This window comes from Carcharhinus amblyrhynchos, chromosome 3 (assembly GCF_965287045.1).
Source record: "Carcharhinus amblyrhynchos chromosome 3, sCarAmb.v2.hapA, whole genome shotgun sequence".
NCBI lineage: Eukaryota > Metazoa > Chordata > Chondrichthyes > Carcharhiniformes > Carcharhinidae > Carcharhinus > Carcharhinus amblyrhynchos.
This window is the reverse complement of record NC_137326.1, coordinates 68,798,696-68,816,621: the sequence shown is the minus strand read 5'-3', so window position 1 is coordinate 68,816,621 and position 17,926 is coordinate 68,798,696. Positions and strand designations below refer to the sequence as shown.

The window sequence follows — 17,926 nt, the reverse complement described above, 5'->3', positions numbered from 1 at the left end:
TTGGTCACCATTGTGCTTGTGTGGTTTTTTTAATGGTGGGTGGGGGAGGGGAGGTGGAGGATGACCCATATATTTAATGGTGAGGGGAGACTGCCTTTCAGTGGTGGTGGTTTGGGATGCTCTGTTGGTCTGGGCGGTGGTTGCTATTTCCATGGGAGGAAGGAAGGCCTGTCTTTTAACTCTGAGATTAGGACACTGATTAAAAATGGCACCCAATCTCTGTGAAGCTGGGCTGGCCAACTTGTTTCTTATTGGGGATTTCTTTCTCAACAAACAGTGGTTGAATCCCACCAGATTAGCGCTGCCAGCACCAGTGGAAACATTCCAGTTTTCTCAATGGCAGCAGCACTTTGATTTTTTAATGAAGAATCATGGCTATTGATAGAGTTAAATGAGAAAGGATCATAAAAGGTTTGAATGGAGCAGAATTACTAGCACTGGACCTGTTGGGCCGAATGGCCTGTTTCTCTGCTGTGTATTCTATAAAATTCTGTGCAAATGATTTTCTAGTAGCGCAGTATTCTACTGAACAATTACACTGTGCTGACTAGTAAATGTCTGCATTTTGACATTTGCAAGAATTGATCTGATTTTTTTAATGAAAGATAACCAGATTGTCATCAGCAATCCTTTCAAAATTTGTTGACAGGACATTGGTGTTTGGTGAGCACAGATCAGTCTATGACCGGGGCAGAAGTCTTATTATTTGCTGCTCCAATGGTGAATTCTGCTGAGGTTTAACTCCGATCACTAGGTGTGCCTACCAATATGTCAATATCAGCTTGGTTCAGTTATGTATATTGTCATTGCTGAGTTGGACGGTCATGGTACCAAGCCTTCCCCAGCTATTCAGGACAAAATCTCTCTAAACTGTTCAGTGAGAGCATTACACTGTCAGAGGTGCCATCTTTCAGATGATAGGCTAAAAAGCAGAGGTGTGTTTGCTTGTCCAGGCAGATGTAAAGGAAATCAAGGCAATTGTTAAAGAGGAGCAGGGGACATTCACCCAATGTTACTTCCAATGCAGAGAAAATCTGATAGACAATGTAATAGTCCTGTAGCCCTCTGTGACCAATATTCTAGTGAAACTTCCCAATTGCAGATCAAAAAAATGGAAAACACCCCTTATCCCTAAAATCTCTCTTTTGGGAGGCAGTGGTGTAGTTGTATGGTCACTGGACTAGTAATCCAGAGACCCAGGGTAATGCCTTTGGGACCTGAGTTCAAATCTCAGAGCAGATGATGAAATTCTAATTCAATAAAAATCTGAAACTAAAAGTCGAATGATGACCATGCAGCCATTGTCATAAAACCCCATTTGTTTCACTAATGTCCTTTTGGGAAGGAAATTTGCCGCTCTCACCTGGTCTGGCCTACATGTGACTCCAGAACCACAGCAATGTGGTTGACTCTTAAATGCCCTCAGGGGTGAACAATAAATGCCCACATCCTGTCAATGAATAAAAAAAGGTTCCATAGATGGCATTTCCTCTTTCACACAATGGCTTTCGTTTTTGTTCAGAAGGAGTGTTTTTTTTTAAACAGCTGTAAAAAAACAGCTGGAGGGACAGAGGCTGGGATAGTTGGTACTCTTGGATATCCACACACACCATTGCTCATCTGCAAAGTCCAACATCAGGGGCAGTGAATGATCATCTGTGCTGATAGACACCAATTCAGCGCAGGTGGCTGGAGGTGGGATGGCAATGCCAGTCCTCTCACCCGCGAGTGAATTCCTGGCACCGTTATTCCACAATCCCAAGAGCTTGGAAGATTGTCAAGCCAGGAATCTCAAGTGTAGAAGAAATGGGAAAACCACAGGATGGAAAACATCAAATAATATATCAAGGCAGATTTGGATTTGTTTCCTTTCTTGTTTTAGTTCCTGCTTCCCCAGGCTGTCAGAGATTGGCTACTGACAAATTTTAACTCCTCCAGTCAATTAGGAGCTTTGCCATTATTGTAATCTGTTTCCCTCGGCAGCATCCTCCCCTGCCAAGCTTACCATCTGTCAGTGTTTGGAAGCACATTTTGCCGCTGTACTTTCCGAAGCCAGCCACGGTCCTGGCTCGCACCTGCACCACGTACACAATGCCAGGCCGCAGACCATCGATGCGAGCTGTGTTCGTCAGGCTCTTCACCACTGAACAGTTGTATTCATTCTGATCCTGAAAAACAAGGGAAAAACATCCAGTTCTTAATCATATAATCACACAACACCAAATGAGATCATTCGGCCCATTCTATCTGTGCTGGCCCTTCGAAAGGGCTATCCAATTAGTCCCATTGCCCTCTGTGCTTTCCTTGTATTCTTGCAGACTTCTCCTCATCAAGGACTTCTCAAATTCCTTTTTGCAACTTACTATTGAACCTGCTTCCACCTCTGCTTTGGGAAGACCAATCCACAGAACAACTGGCTGAGTAAAAGACATTCTCCTTAACTGCATCAGGTTCTTTATTTACAATCAGGTAGAGTTAACATCATTTTGTGAAAGGGAAATTGTATTTGACCAAGTTATTAGAATTCCTCAAGGGAATAACAAGCAATGTGATTAAAGGAGAACCTGTAGATGTGGTGTACGTGGTTTTCAAAAAAGACATTCAGCAAAGTGCCACGTGAAAGGTTACTTCACAAAATAACAGTTTATTGTGTTGAGAGTAACTTTTTAGCAAGGAAAGAGGATTAGTTGGCTAACAGGAAATAGAATAAATCATTTTCTGAGTACATGGGGACATACAAACAAACATACATGTGAACATCTGAATTAGATGGAGTAGTCCCTGACTCATAGAATCATACAGTGCAGAAAGAGGCCATCTGGTCCATCGTGTCTGCACTGACCACAATCCCACCCAGGCCCTACCCCCATATCCCTACACATTTACCCACTAATCCCTTTTACTACACATCTCAGGATACTAAGGGACAATTATTAGCATGGCCAATCAACCTAACCCACACTTCTTTGGACTGAGAGAGGAAACTGGAGCACATGGAGGAAACCCACGCAGACATGAGGAGAATGTGCAAACTCCAGACTCACCTGGTAATCATGATTAATCTAAGTGTGGCCTCAACTCCATTCTCATGTCTCTCCCCTACATTTTTTGATTGCCTTGTCAATCAAAAATCTGTCTAATTCAGCCTTAAACATATTCAATGACGTTACAGTCTCCAATGCTCCTTGGAAAGAGAATTGCATAGACTAACAATCCTTTGATGATTGATAGTTCTCTTCACTTCCGTATTAAAGTGTTGTTGTTTGTTCCTCTTCCCACATCTAATGGTGCACAAGGCAGACTTTCATCTGTTCCCGTAGTGAGCTAATTACTGAAACAGGTTGCTTTCCTGTTGCCGGAGGCTTATAGCTTAAAGGGTGCCACTCCGCATCAAGTCTGGCTGACCGGGAGTCTCTCCCATTCTGACCTACTCCCACACGTTGGAAGGAATTTGATAATCAACCTCTTTGGTCACAGTCATTTTTTTGCACCACAAGATCCCACGAACAGTAAAAACATAACCAACAAAGTTATCTCTTTCAAAGAACAAAGAAAATTACAGCACAGGAACAGGCCCTTTGGCCCTTCAAACCTGTACCGACCATACTGCCTGACTGAACTAAAACCCCCTACCCTTCCAGGGACCATATCCCTCCATTGTCATCCTATTCATTAAATTTGTCAAGGTGCCCCTTAAAACTCACCGTTGTATCTGCTTCCACTATATCCTCCATCAGTGAGTTCCAGGCACCAACCACCCTCTGGATAAAAAACTTGCCTTGTACATCTCTTTTAAATCTTGCTCCTCGCACCTTAAACCTATGCCCCCTAGTAATTGAATCTTTAGCCCTGGGAAAAAGCTTCTGACTATCCACTCTGCTCATGCCCCTCAGAATCTTGTAGACTACTATCAGGTCACCCCTCAACATCTATTGTTCCACTGAGAACAAACCAAATTTCTCCAACCTTTCCTCATAAGTATTGCCCTCCATACCAGGCAACATCCTGGTAAATCTTTTCTGTATCCTCTCCAAGTCTCCACATCCTTCTGGTAGTGTGACGAGCAGAATTGAACACTCTATTCCAAGTGTGGCCAAACTAAGGTTCTATAAAGCAGCAATATGACTTGCCAATTTTTAAACTCAGTGCCCCAGCTGATGAAGGCAAGCATGCTGTATGCCTTATTGACTATCTTCTCCACCTGCATTGCCACTTTCAGTGATCTGTGTCCCTGTACACCCAGATCCCTCTGCCTATCAATACTCTTAAAGGTTCTGCCATTTACTGTATATTTCCTATCTGAATTAGACCTTCCAAAATGCATTACCTCCCATTTTTCCAGATTAAACCGCATGTGCCATCTCTCCACCCAAGCCTCCAACCATTCCATATCCTGCTGTATCCTCTGATGGCCCTCATCACCACCCGCAAATCCACCAACCTTTCTGTCGCCCGCAAACTTACTAATCAAACCAGTTACATTTTCCTTCAAATCATTTATATATATATTACAAACAGCAAAAGTCCCAGCACTGATTCCTGAGGAGCGCTACTTGTCCCTTCATTCAGAAACACACCCTTTCACTGTTACCCTGTGTCTTCTATGACTGAGCCAGTTTTTGTATCCACCTTGCCAGCTCACCTCTGATCCCATGCGACTTTACCTTCTGCACCAGTCTGCCATGAGGGACCTTGTCAAAGGCCTTACTGAAGTCCACGTAGACAACATCCACTGCCCTAATCTCATCAATCATCTTTGTCACTTCATTGAAAAACCTGATCAAGTTAGTGAGGCATGATGAGTCAGTGAGACAGTAATGTTAATTGAAGGCTGAATGTTGGGCATGAGGTTGACATAACTGCCTGTTCTTCTTTGAATAGTGCCTTGAAATCTTTTGCATCATAGCCCAGCATTAGTACTATCGACTGAGAGCGACCAAAGCACACAGTCCAGTCTGATAGTTTAGGGAAGAGCTGTGCTACCAAAGATATCAGCTGAAATTCTCCAACCTCTTTGGCAGCTGGGATTATCCGATCTTGCTGCTGTAAACAGAGATTTGAATGAACACCAAATTCTCTGTTCGCATATGAGGGGCAGAACACACAACTTCACTTGCATAATAAAAATCAGAAAATGCTGGATGAACTCAGCAGGTCTGGCATCATCTATGGAGAGAGATAGTGGTTAGCACTGCTGCCTCATAGCGCCAGCGATCTGGGTTTGATTCCAATGGCTGCCTATGTGGAGTTTGCAAGTTCTCCCTGTGTCATAGAACATAGAACATAGAACATTACAGCGCAGAACAGGCCCTTCGGCCCACGATGTTGCGCCGACCAGTTACAAAAACAATGACACACTAGCCTATACCAATCCCTTTTCGTCCATAAACCTATCCAGAGATCTCTTAAACGCCCCCAAACTAGACGCATTTACAACCGCAGCAGGCAGGGCATTCCAATCCCTCACCACCCGCTGGGTAAAGAACCTACCCCTGACATCCGTCCTGTAGCTACCCCCCCTTAATTTAAAGCCATGCCCCCTCGTGCTAGCCTTCTCCATCCGAGGAAAAAGGCTATCACTATCCACCCTATCTAAACCTCTAATCATCTTATATGTTTCAATAAGATCCCCTCTTAGCCGCCTTCTTTCCAACGAAAACAACCCTAAATCCCTCAGTCTCTCCTCATAGGACCTCCCCACCATACCAGGCACCATCCTAGTAAACCTCCTCTGCACCCTCTCCAACGCCTCCACATCCTTCTTGTAATGCGGGGACCAGAACTGCACACAGTACTCCAAGTGCGGCCGCACTAGAGTAGTGTACAGTTGCAACATTACACTGCGACTCCTAAATTCAATCCCCCTACCAATAAACGCCAAGACACCGTACGCCTTCTTAACAACCTTATCTACTTGATTCCCAACTTTCAGGGATCTATGTACACACACACCTAGATCCCTCTGTTCATCCACACTATTCAAAGTCCTCCCGTTAGCCCTATACTCGACACATCTGTTGCTCCTACCAAAGTGAATTACCTCACACTTCTCCGCATTAAATTCCATCCGCCACCTCTCGGCCCAGCTCTGCAACCTATCTAAGTCTCCCTGCAGACTATGACACCCTTCCTCACAATCTACCACACCTCCAATTTTGGTGTCATCAGCAAATTTACTAATCCACCCAACTATACCCTCATCCAGATCATTAATAAAAATTACAAACAACAGTGGCCCCAAAACAGATCCCTGAGGCACACCACTCGTAACTGTACTCCATGATGAATATTTACCATCCACCACCACCCTCTGTCTCCTATCTGATAGCCAATTCCTGATCCAACTTCCTAGATTACCCACAATCCCATACATCTGCATTTTCTGCAGAAGCCTACCATGGTGAACCTTATCGAATGCCTTACTAAAATCCATGTATACCACGTCAACTGCCTTGCCCCCATCCACCTCTTTGGTCACCTTCTCAAAAAACTCAATAAGGTTAGTAAGGCACGACCTACCCGCTACAAAACCATGCTGACTATTTCTAATCAATTTATTACACTCCAAATAACTATAAATCCTATCCCTAATAATTTTTTCTAAAACCTTGCCCACAACAGAAGTAAGACTCACCGGTCTATAATTCCCAGCAAAGTCTCTGTTCCCCTTCTTAAACAATGGGACAACATTCGCTATCCTCCAATCCTCCGGGACTACACCAGAGACCAATGACGACCTGAAGATCTGAGCCAGAGGCTCTGCAATCACCTCTCTAGCCTCCCAGAGAATCCTAGGGTAGATCCCATCCGGACCAGGGGACTTATCTATTTTCAGCCCCTCAAGAATTTCCAGCACATCCCCTTTATCAACCGTAATACTGTCTATTTTACACCCCTGCAACCCAATGTCCTCCTCAGCTATATTCATGTCCCCCTGCGTGAACACCGAAGAGAAATATTGGTTCAATACTTCTCCAATCTCCTCCGGTTCCACACACAACTTCCCCCTGCTGTCTGTAACTGGCCCTAATCTTGCCCTGACCAACCTTCTGTTCTTGACATACCTATAGAACGCCTTAGGATTCTCCTTAATCCTATCAGCCAAAGTCTTCTCATGTCCTCTTTTAGCCCTTCTCAACTCACTCTTCAACTCCCTCCTAGCCAATCTAAAGCTTTCTAGTGCACTATCTGAGCCCTCCAATCTCATCCGAACATAAGCCTCCTTTTTCTTTTTAACCATCGACTCAACTCTTTTAGTGCACCACGGTTCCCTAGATCTACCAAATCCACCATGCCTGACAGGGACATACCTATCAAGGACTCGCAGTAGCTGCTCCTTGAAAAAACTCCACATTTCAGACGTTCCCAGTCCCTGTAATCCCCTAATCCAATCCATGCTTCCTAATTCACTCCTGATAGCCTCATAATCGCCCTTACCCCAGCTAAAATTGCTGACCCGAGGTTCATGCCTATCTCTTCCCATCACTAAGGTGAACGTAACCGAATTGTGGTCACTATCACCAAAATGCACACCAACTTCCAAGTCTAGCACCTGGTCTGGCTCATTTCCCAGCACCAAATCCAATATAGCCTCACCTCTAGTTGGCCTGTCTACATACTGAGACAAAAAACCTTCCTGCACGCTTTGTACAAACACTGACCCCTCTAGCGAGCTAGAACTATAGCAACTCCAATCAATATTCGTAAAGTTAAAGTCCCCCATAACAATTACCCTATTACTTTCACTCCTAACCAGGATTGTCTCCGCAATCCTTTCCTCAACCTCTCTAGAACTTTTAGGAGGTCTATAAAAGACTCCCAACAGGGTGACCTCTCCTCTCCTATTTCTAATCTCCGCCCATACTACCTCAACTGACAAGTCCTCATCAAACTTTCTCTCCGACACTGTGATACAGTCCTTGACTAGCAATGCTACCCCACCCCCCCTTCTACCTTCTTCTCTACTCCGACTAAAGCATTTGTACCCCGGAACCTGCAACATCCATTCCTGACCCTGCTCTATCCATGTCTCAGAAATGGCCACAACATCAAAGTCCCAGGTACTGATCCACGCTGCAAGTTCATCCACTTTATTGCGAATACTCCTCGCATTAAAGTACACGCATTTCAAACCCTGCTCCGCCCCACCCCCACTATGCCGTGCCTTGTATTCCCCAACTATGCCCCCCTCACTTTCACCCCCTTTCCTCACTATCCCTCCCCCCCTCCGAATCAGTTTAAACCTTCCTGCATCGCTTTTGCAAATTTACCCCCCAGGATATTGATTCCCCTCTGGTTCAGGTGTAGACCATCCCTCTTATAGAGGTCCCACCTTCCCCAGAATGAGCCCCAATTGCTCAAGTACCTGAACCCCTCCCTCCTGCACCATCCCCTCAGCCACGAGTTCAAGCTTTCCCTCTCCCTATTCCTCTCTAAACTATCCCGTGGCACAGGCAAGAGTCCAGATATAACTACTCTTTCTGACTTCACCTTTAGTTTCCACCCCAACTCCATAAATCTTTGCTTAATATCCCCTTCCCTTAATCTCCCTATGTCATGTGTCCCCACATGAACTATAACTTGGGGTTGATCTCCCTCTCCCCTAAGAGTCCTGAATACTCTGTCTGATACATCCTGGACCCCAGCCCCTGGTAGGCAACACACCAGCCCAGAGTCCCTACCCTTACCTCCAACTCTCCTATCCGTCCCCATAACTGTGGAGTCCCCAATCACGAGGCCCAATCTCTTACCCCTAACCACCTGAGGCTTGCCAATAGGCTCACCCCCAGAGACCTGCTCCCTTTGGCTATCCCCAGTTGATTTCTCCTCAACTGTAGCCTCCAGGACCGAAAACCTATTTTGGAGGGGAACAGCCCCAGGGGATTGTCCCCCCAACTGCTTTTTGCCCCTCTTCCTGGCAGTGACCCAAGACTTATTCCTAGGAGTGACTATCTCCTTATAACTCCTTTCTATGTCCTGCTCCACTTCCCGAATTATACGGAGCTCCTCTAATTCCCCTTCCAGCTCCTTTACACGCTCCTCCAGAAACTGCAATCTAACACACTTCCCACAAGTAAAATCACCTGAAACACTGTGGGAGTCCCTCACTACATACATCCCACAGGAGATGCAGCTTACAGCCTGAACTGCCATCCCTGAATCAATTACCAGCAGAAAAGTAAAAATATAAAAAAAAACTTCCCTCACACTTATAATTAGGTTAGAGGAGGTGGAAGGGTGGGATTCTCTACCAGTGTCAGTGTCTGCGTGAGTTTCATCTGGATGCTCCAGTTTCCTCCCACAGTCCAAAGATATGTAGGTTGGGTGGACTGGCCATGTGTTACGGGACAGGGTGGGGGTGGGCCTGAATAGGATGCTCTTTAGCAGAATCAGTGCAGACTCAATGGGCCAAAGGCTTCCTTCTACACTGTCAGGATTCTGTGAACTCTGCATGACTGTCCTTCAGAGCTAGAGAGGGAGAAATTCTGCCAAACGTGCTGAGTTTTTCCAGAATTTTCTGTTTTTATTTCATGTTTCCAACATCCACTGTATTTTGCTTTTAATGCACAACTTCACTTATTCAGATCTCCAATCCCACTATGGGACATTGAGGATTAACAGTCTGCTTGGGTAAGAGGGACACTAAGCCACCAAGCTGGAGATTAGGTGGCACTGATTCTGCAGAACCCCTCATCCCCAGGACTGAGACAGTCCACATCCTCAGTAGGACAGTAAAGGCACTACACCAGGCACCCCTCCCTCCTCTTCCCACCTTGAACATTAGCATACTCTTCACCTTCACACTGCCCACTGGCACTCTTAACTTGTATGGCCGCTACAGATCTCCCCTCGCGTGCAAAGATTGCCCTGTTCAAATTCTTCTTCCACTGTAACACCTTTACTTCATTGTTCATGTGACATTTGTGATGTAGGAAATACAGCTGTCAGTTTACGCACAGTAAGATCCCACAAACAGCCATGTGATAATGGCCAGATAATCTGGTCGAAGTCAAAATATTGGCCAGAACAACAGGGAGAGTTTTGCTGCTCTTCTTTGAACAGAGTAACTGGGACTACACAGCTGAAAAATGCCACACATTGTTGCTTCTTATTCCAGTCTACTGAACTGATCAGGCTGAACAATGCAATTAAAAAACTGGGAAGAGGTTTGTATAAATAAGCACATGTAGGTTGGTGCATTTCAAACAACTAGTACACACCAAAGATATTTCATATCCCAAATGCATGTAGGCCAGTCCTGTGGTTTAACTTGTCAGCCTCCTCATGAAGTTGTTTTAGTTTGTAATCAGGTGACTTTGAACTCAGACTGAACTGGAAAGTTCTCTCTGAAAGTGTGGGATGAGCAACTCCAATAATAACATTTGAAAGAAAAACTGATAAATCCTTGAACAAAGAACAACAAAGAACAAAGAAAATTACAGCCAGGAACAGGTCCTTCAGCCATTGAAGCCTGCACATATCATGCCGCCCGACTGAACTAAAACCCCCTACCCTTGCGGGGACCGTATCCCTCCTTTCCCGTCCTATTCGTATATTTGTCAAGACGCTCTTAAAACTCACTATCGTATCTGCTTCCACTACCTCCCCCAGCAGCAAGTTCCAGGCACCCATCACCTTCTGTGTAAAAAACTTGCCTCATACATCTCCTTTATATCTTGTTCCTCGCACCTTAAACCTATGCCCTCTAGTAATTGACTCTTCCACACTAGGAAAAAGTTTCTGACTATCCACTATGTCCATGCCCCTCATAATCTTGTAGACTTCTACAAGGTCACCCATCAACCTCCGTCATTCCATTGAAAACAAATTAAGATTCTCCAAGCTCTCCTCATAGCTAATGTCTTCTATTCCAGGCAACATCCTGGTAAATCTTTCCTGTACCCTCTCCAATGTCTCCACATCCTTCTGATAGTGTGGCGGGCAGAATTGAACGCTATATTCCAAGTGCGGCCTAACTAAGGTTCTAGAAAGCTGCAACATGACTTGCCAATTTTTAAACTCAATGCCCTGGATGATGAAGGCAAGCACGCCGTATGCCTTCTTGACTACCTTTTGTTTGCGTTGCAGTTTTCTATGATTCTATAGCCGAGTAGGTAGAGATAAGATCAGCGCAACTTGTGGGCCGAAGGGCCTGTTTGTGCTATAGTTTTCTATGATTCTATGATTCTCCACCTGCGTCGCCAGTTTCAGTGACCTGTATACCTGTACACCCAGGTCCCTTTGCCTATCAATACTCTTAAGCGTTCTGCCATTTACTGTATATTTCCTATCTTTATTAGACCTTCAAAAATGCATTACCTCACATTTGTCCAGATTAAACTCCACCTGCCATCTCTCTGTCCAAGCCTCCAACCTACCTATATCTTGCTATATCTTCTGATGGTCCTTATCGCGATCTGCAAATCCACCAATCTTTATGTCATCTGCAAACTTACGAATCAAACCAGTTACACTTTCCTCCACATCATTGATATATATTATGAACAGCAAAGGTCCTAGTACTGATCCCTGAGGAACACCTTTGTCACAGCCCTCCATTCAGAAACACACCCTTCCACTGTTACCCTCTGTCTTCTATGACCGAGCCAGTTCGCTAACCACCTTGCCAGCTCACCTCTGATCCCATGCGACTTCATGTTCTGCAAGAGTCTGCCATGAGGGACCTTGTCAAATGCCTTACAGAAGTCCATGAGGACAACATCCACTGCCCTACCTTCATCAAACATCTTCGTCACTTCCTTGAAAAACTTGATCAAGTTAGTGAAACATGACCTCCCCTTCACAAAACCATGTTGCCTCTTGCTAAACGTCCACTTAGTTCCAAGTGGGAATAAATCCTGTCTCGAAGAATCCTCTCCAATAATTTCCCCACCACTGATGTAAGGCTCACTGGCCTGTAATTACTTGGATTATTCTTGCTACCCTTCTTAAACAAAGGAACAACACTGGCTAGGTGACAATATTGCAGGATTGTGGGGAAAGGAAAGGGGGTAGGGATGATTCTTTCAAAGAGCTGGACAGACAAAATGAGGCAAGTGATCCCTGATCTGTGTCGTATTATCCATGATTCCAAAGACAGAATATGCTGGAAAATCTCCATTTGTCTCAACAGAGACCCTGGGTTTGAGATCCAAGCTCACACCTGGCTTCATTATTACATTATAGGTCTCTGATGTACTACCTGGAATAGACTGGCTGGGCCGAATGGTCTGTTTCTGTGCTAGTAACCCTCTGTAAATTCTTTCTTTTACCATCCTCTGATCGTGCATGTGCCACTTTGTTTAAAGGTACAATAGCAGTGCAAATGATGTGAAGGAAATTCTGGGTCAGAATGATTAATTACACATTGTCTTTGGTTTCAGTGCAGGTTTACCTAATTATAAACTAATTAGCCACTAATGTGCTGAACAATTTCTCAGGGCTGGTATTAAGTGACTGGAAGCAGAGGTTGCCAGTCACCCAGTTTGTCAACGATTCATATCTGGTGCAATCACAGGTCAGTTCAACACTGTCAGCTATTCTGAGGACAATACAAATGATTTGATTGGGGCCTGGGGTGAGTATATTCCTCCTTCCTCATGATCTAGTTTCTCCCCAGAAAGGAGGTTGGTTGGTGCCTAACTGAGAGGATTTTACCAATGAAATATTAAAAGCAAAATTCCAACTGCATCCACCTGATGTGGCTTTCCTCCATGACACACTCAAATTGACTAGTGATTGACCAGTGGTTATCTCAGATCAGATGCAGTTTTAGTGAAAACTCATGTATCAGCAGCGAGGAATAATTGGTATTATAGATACTTAACACAGGTTGGAGATCATGGCCTCATTGCGTCTGTGCAGCCCTTTGAGAGATATCTTATTACTCCCACTCCCCTCCTTTCCCCCACACTTTCCCTTTTGAAGGTTACTATTAGAATTGCTTCACACTTTCAGAAGGAACCTTCCAGATCAGTCTTCGTTATAATGGTGATTTACAGAATCATAGTGGTTTACAGCATAGAAACAGGCCCTTTGGCCCAACTTGTCCGTGCCACCCTTTTTTTCTTAAAAAAACCCTGAAGCTAATCCCAATTGCCCACATTTGGCCCATATTCCTCTATACCCATCGTACCCATGTAACTATCTAAATGCTTTTTAAAAGACAAAATTGTACGCACCTCTACTACTAACTCTGGCAGCTTGTTCCAGACACTCACCACCTTCTGTGTGAAAAAAATTGCCCCTCTGGACACTTTTGAATCTCTCCTCTCTCAGCTTAAACTTATGCCCTCTAGTTTTAGACTCCCCTACCTTTGGGAAAAGCTATTGATTATCTACCTTGTCAATGCCCCTCATTATTTTATAGACCTCTATAAGGTCACCCCTCAGCTTCCTATACTCCAGAGAAAAAAGTCCCAGTCTATTCAGCCTCTCCTTATAACTTAATCCATCAAGTCCTGGCAGCATCCTAGTAAATCTTTTCTGCAATGTTTCTAGGTTAATAATATCCTTTCTATAATAAGGTGACCAGAACTGCACACAGTATTCCAAGTATGGTCTTACCAATGTCTTGTACAACTTCAACAAGACATCCCAACTCCTCTATTTAATGTTCTGACCAATGAAACCAAGCATGCCAAATGCTTTCTTCACCACTCTGTCCAGCTGTGACTCCATTTTCAAGGAGCTATAAACATGTACCCCTCAATCTCATTGTTCTGTAACTCTCTCCAATGCCCCACCATTAACTGAGTAAGTCCTGCCCTGGTTCAATCTACCAAGATGCATCGCCTCATATTTAAACTCCATCTGCCATTCGTCCACCCACTGACCCAATTGATCAAGATCCCATTGCAATTGGAGATAACTTTCTTCACTGTCCACTGTGTCACCAATTTTGGTGTCATCTGCAAACTTACTACCCATGCCTCCCATATTCTCATCCAAATCATTAATATAAATGACAAATAACACACTGCTGGTTACAGGCCTCCAATTTGAAAAACAATTCTTGATAACCAGCCTCTGGCTTCTGTCAAGAAGCCAATTTTCTATCCATTTACATACCTCACCCTGGGTCCCGTGTGATTTAACCTTATGCAACAACCTACCAAGCGGTACTTTGTCAAAGGCCTTGCTAAAGTCCATGTAGACAACATCAACTGCACTGTCCTCATCTATCTTCTTGGTTACCCCTTCAAAAAACTCAATCAAATTTGTGAGACATGATTTTTCACTCAAAACCATGCTGACTGTCCCTAATTAGTACTTGCATTTCTAAATGCCTGTAGATCCTGTCTCTCAAAATACATTCCAACAATTTACCCACCACAGATGTGAAGCTCACTGGCCTGCAGTTCCCAGGCTTTTCCCTGCAGACCTTTTTAAACAAAGGCACAACATTTGCCACTCTCCAATCTTCAGGCACCTCACCTGTGATAATCGATGATGCAAATATCTCAACTAGGGACCCACAATTTCCTCTATAGCCTCCCACACTTCATCAGGTCCCGGGGATTTATCTATCTTGATGCGCTTTAAGACTTCCAGCATCTCCTTCTCTGTAATATGTACACTCCTCAAGACAACACTACTTATTTCCCCAAGTTCACTAACATCCATACTTTTCTCAACAGTAAATACTGATGAGAAATATTCATTTAGGATCTCATCCATCTCTTGTGGATCCACACATAGATGACCTTGTTGATCCTTAAGAGGCCCTATTCTCTCCCCCGTTACTCTTTTGCCCTTTATGTATTTGTAGAAGCTCTTTGGGTTCTCCTTTGCCTTATCTGCCAAAACAATCTCATGTCCCCTTTTTGCCCTCCTGATTTCTCTTTTAACTTTACTCCTACACTCCCTATACTCTTTAAAGGATTCATTTGATCACAACTGCCAATTCCTGTCATGTGCCTCTTTCTTCTTCTTGACCAGGGCCTCAATATCCCAAGTCTTCCAGGGTTCCCTACTTCTGCCAGCCTTGCCCTCACTCTAAGAGGAATGTGTTTACCCTGAACCCTGGTTAACACACTTTTAAGTCTGACAACACCAGGTTTTAGTCCAACCGATTTATTTGATAGTAAACTCACAAGCTTTTGAGGGGACTCCCTCTTCGTCAGGTGAATGGAGAGTTCTGGCCTCGGACAGAGCATATAAAGCACAGACAATTTAGAGATTACTGATTAGAATGCGAATCTTTACACCTAACCTGCTGTTCAAGTCCTAAAGTGGCTAACAATGTGTGTGGAAGGAGCACTGAGCACAGGTTAAAGAGATGTGTATTGTCTCCATTGTCTCTTTAACCTGTGCTCAGTGCTCCTTCCACACACATTGTTAGCCACTTTAGGACTTGAACAGCAGGTTAGGTGTAAAGATTCGCATTCTAATCAGTAATCTCTAAACTGTCTGTGCTTTATATGCTCTGTCCGAGGCCAGAACTCTCCATTCACCTGACGAAGAGGGAGTCCCCTCAAAAGCTTGTGAGTTTACTATCAAATAAATCGGTTGGACTAAAACCTGGTGTTGTCAGACCTTTTACTGTGTTTACCCCAGTCCAACGCTGGCACATCCACATCATAACACACTTTTGGAAGCGTGCCACTTACCAGACATTCCTTTACCTTCCCACAGACTCCCCCAGTTAACTTATGAAAGTTCCTGCCTGATACCATCAAAATTGGCCTTGTCCCAGTTTAGAATTTTAACTTTTGGGCCAGACCTATCATTCTCCATAGCTGTGTTTAACCAATAGAATTATGGTCACTGATCCCAAAGTGATCCCTCACTAACACTTCTGTCATCTGTCCTTCCTTATTTCCCAAGAGGAGGTCAAGTTTTGCCCCCTCTCAAGTTGGGCCATCAACAGAGTGAATGAGACTCAACAAATTTCTTTCCATCCAAGCTTCTAATACTATGGCTGTCCCAGTCAATGTTGGTAAAATTAAAATCTCTGACTATTACCACTCTATTTTTCTTGGAACTATCTGTAATCTCCTTACATATTTGCTCAACTTCCCGCTGACTATTTGGGGCCTATAGTACAACCCTGTCAAAATGATTTCCCTCTTCTTATTTCTCAGTTCTACCCATGTAGACCCAGTGGCCAAACCCTCAGATATATCTCCTCTCAGTCTGACCATGATGCTTTCCGTAATCAAAAGTGCAACTCCCTCTCCTCTCTTACCTCCTATTCTATCTTTCCTATAGCATCTGTACCCTGGAACATTGAGCTGCCAATCCTGTCCCTCCCTTAGGAGTGTTTCAGAAATTGTTATAATATTCCAGTCCTACGTACCCATCCATGCCCTGAGTTCATCTGCCTTGCCCGTCAGGACTCTTGCATTGAAACAAATAATCTGGACTTCCCTTGCTCTCTGTCCTGCTTTTGCCTGATCTGTCTGGTACTAGGATTACTGACACTGCCTTTACTACTTAATGTGCTCTCTTTAACTTCTGTGTTGTTCGCAAACTTCTCTTCTGTCACCCGACAGCTTTGGATCCCAACCCCCTGCCAAACTAGTTTAAACCCTCCTGAGTGGCAAACCTCCCTGCCAGGATGTTAGTCCCCCTCCAGTTCAAATGTAACCCATCCCTCTTGAACAGGTCAGCCCTTCTCCAGAAAAAATCCCAGTGATCCAAAATTCTAATTCCTTTCCCCTTGCACCAGCTCTCAAGACAGGCATTCATCTGCCTACTCCTCCTATTCATACTCTCGTTAGCACGTGGCAGCGATAGTAGTCCTGAAATTAGCACCTTCGAGGTCCTGCACCTTAGCCTTCTGCCTAACTCTCTATATTCACACTTCAGGACCTCATCCCTTTTTCTACCTATGTCGTTGGTTCCGATATGTACAACAACCTCTGGCTGCTCACCCTCCCCCTTAAGAATGTCCTGCAATCGCTCAGAGATGTCCTTGACCCTGGCACCAGGGAGGCAACACACCATCCTGGAGTCTCGATCGAGGCCTCAGAAACATCTGTCTGAGCTTCTAACTAGCTGGTTCCCTATTACTGTTGCTCACTTGCTCTTTGCCCGATCCTGTCCCACAGTAGAACCAGTTGTGGTGTCACAGGCCTGGCTGCTGCTGGTATCTCCCCCTGACAAGCTACCCCCCTCAACAGTATCCAAAACAATATACCTGTTTGAAAGGGGAATAGCCACAGGAAACTCCTGCACCACCGGCCTGCCTCTTCTGGCAGTCACCCATCTACCTGTCTGATGGGTAGATGGGTGACTGGATTTCCCTTGCTCTCTGTCCTGCTTTTGCCTGATCTGTCTGGTGGTGGTGTGACAACCTCTGTGTAACTAGTGTCTATCACACTCTCTGCCATGTGCTCTGCAGTGCATCCACCTGCCATTCTAACCGAACAATGTGGTGAGGAGCTGCAACTGGACACACTTCTTGCAGACAAAGTTGTCAGGGAGACTAGATTGCTCCCTAATTGCCCACATCTGACAGGAGGAGCATGCCACTGCCATATTGCCCTTACATAAATAAAAGAATGAAAAAATCTCAACTCATCTGTCCCTCGCTTGTGGTCCTCCTGCCAACTCTTTTTTTGGTTAGAAGAGAGGGTGGGGAAGGAAACACTGTAATAGTGTTTGGGGTTTAACTGTCCCTTCACAGCAGCTCCTTCACAAACCGCATTCTGGCCATAGTGACTGCACTTATGCAAATGTGACCTACAACCATCAATCAACTTCACCACTCTGCTGCCCTCACCTGGCCACTTGTCTACACTCCAAGTAGGAAGGTGTCTTCTGGAAACCCACCTTCTGGTCGCAGTGACTACACTTATGCAAATGTGACCTGCAACTGCTAATCACCTTAGCCGTCTGTTGCCCTCACCTGGACTTTTATTTCCAAAAAAGTTTGAAGTCACTTGATTACAAACTAATACTAATTCATGAGGAGGGTGGT

The 17,926-nt window shown here is 44.6% G+C and overlaps 1 protein-coding gene across 1 annotated transcript in view; it reads right to left on the bottom strand.

Moving 5' to 3' along the window:
• Positions 1–17,926, bottom strand: part of LOC145340550 (ephrin type-B receptor 1) — a 555,098-nt gene that overhangs the window by 94,372 nt on the left and 442,800 nt on the right. The window contains exon 7 of the mRNA XM_080185026.1: positions 2,006–2,168. Coding sequence (XP_080041152.1) covers positions 2,006–2,168 — 163 coding nt within the window. The remainder of the gene's footprint in view (positions 1–2,005; positions 2,169–17,926) is intronic.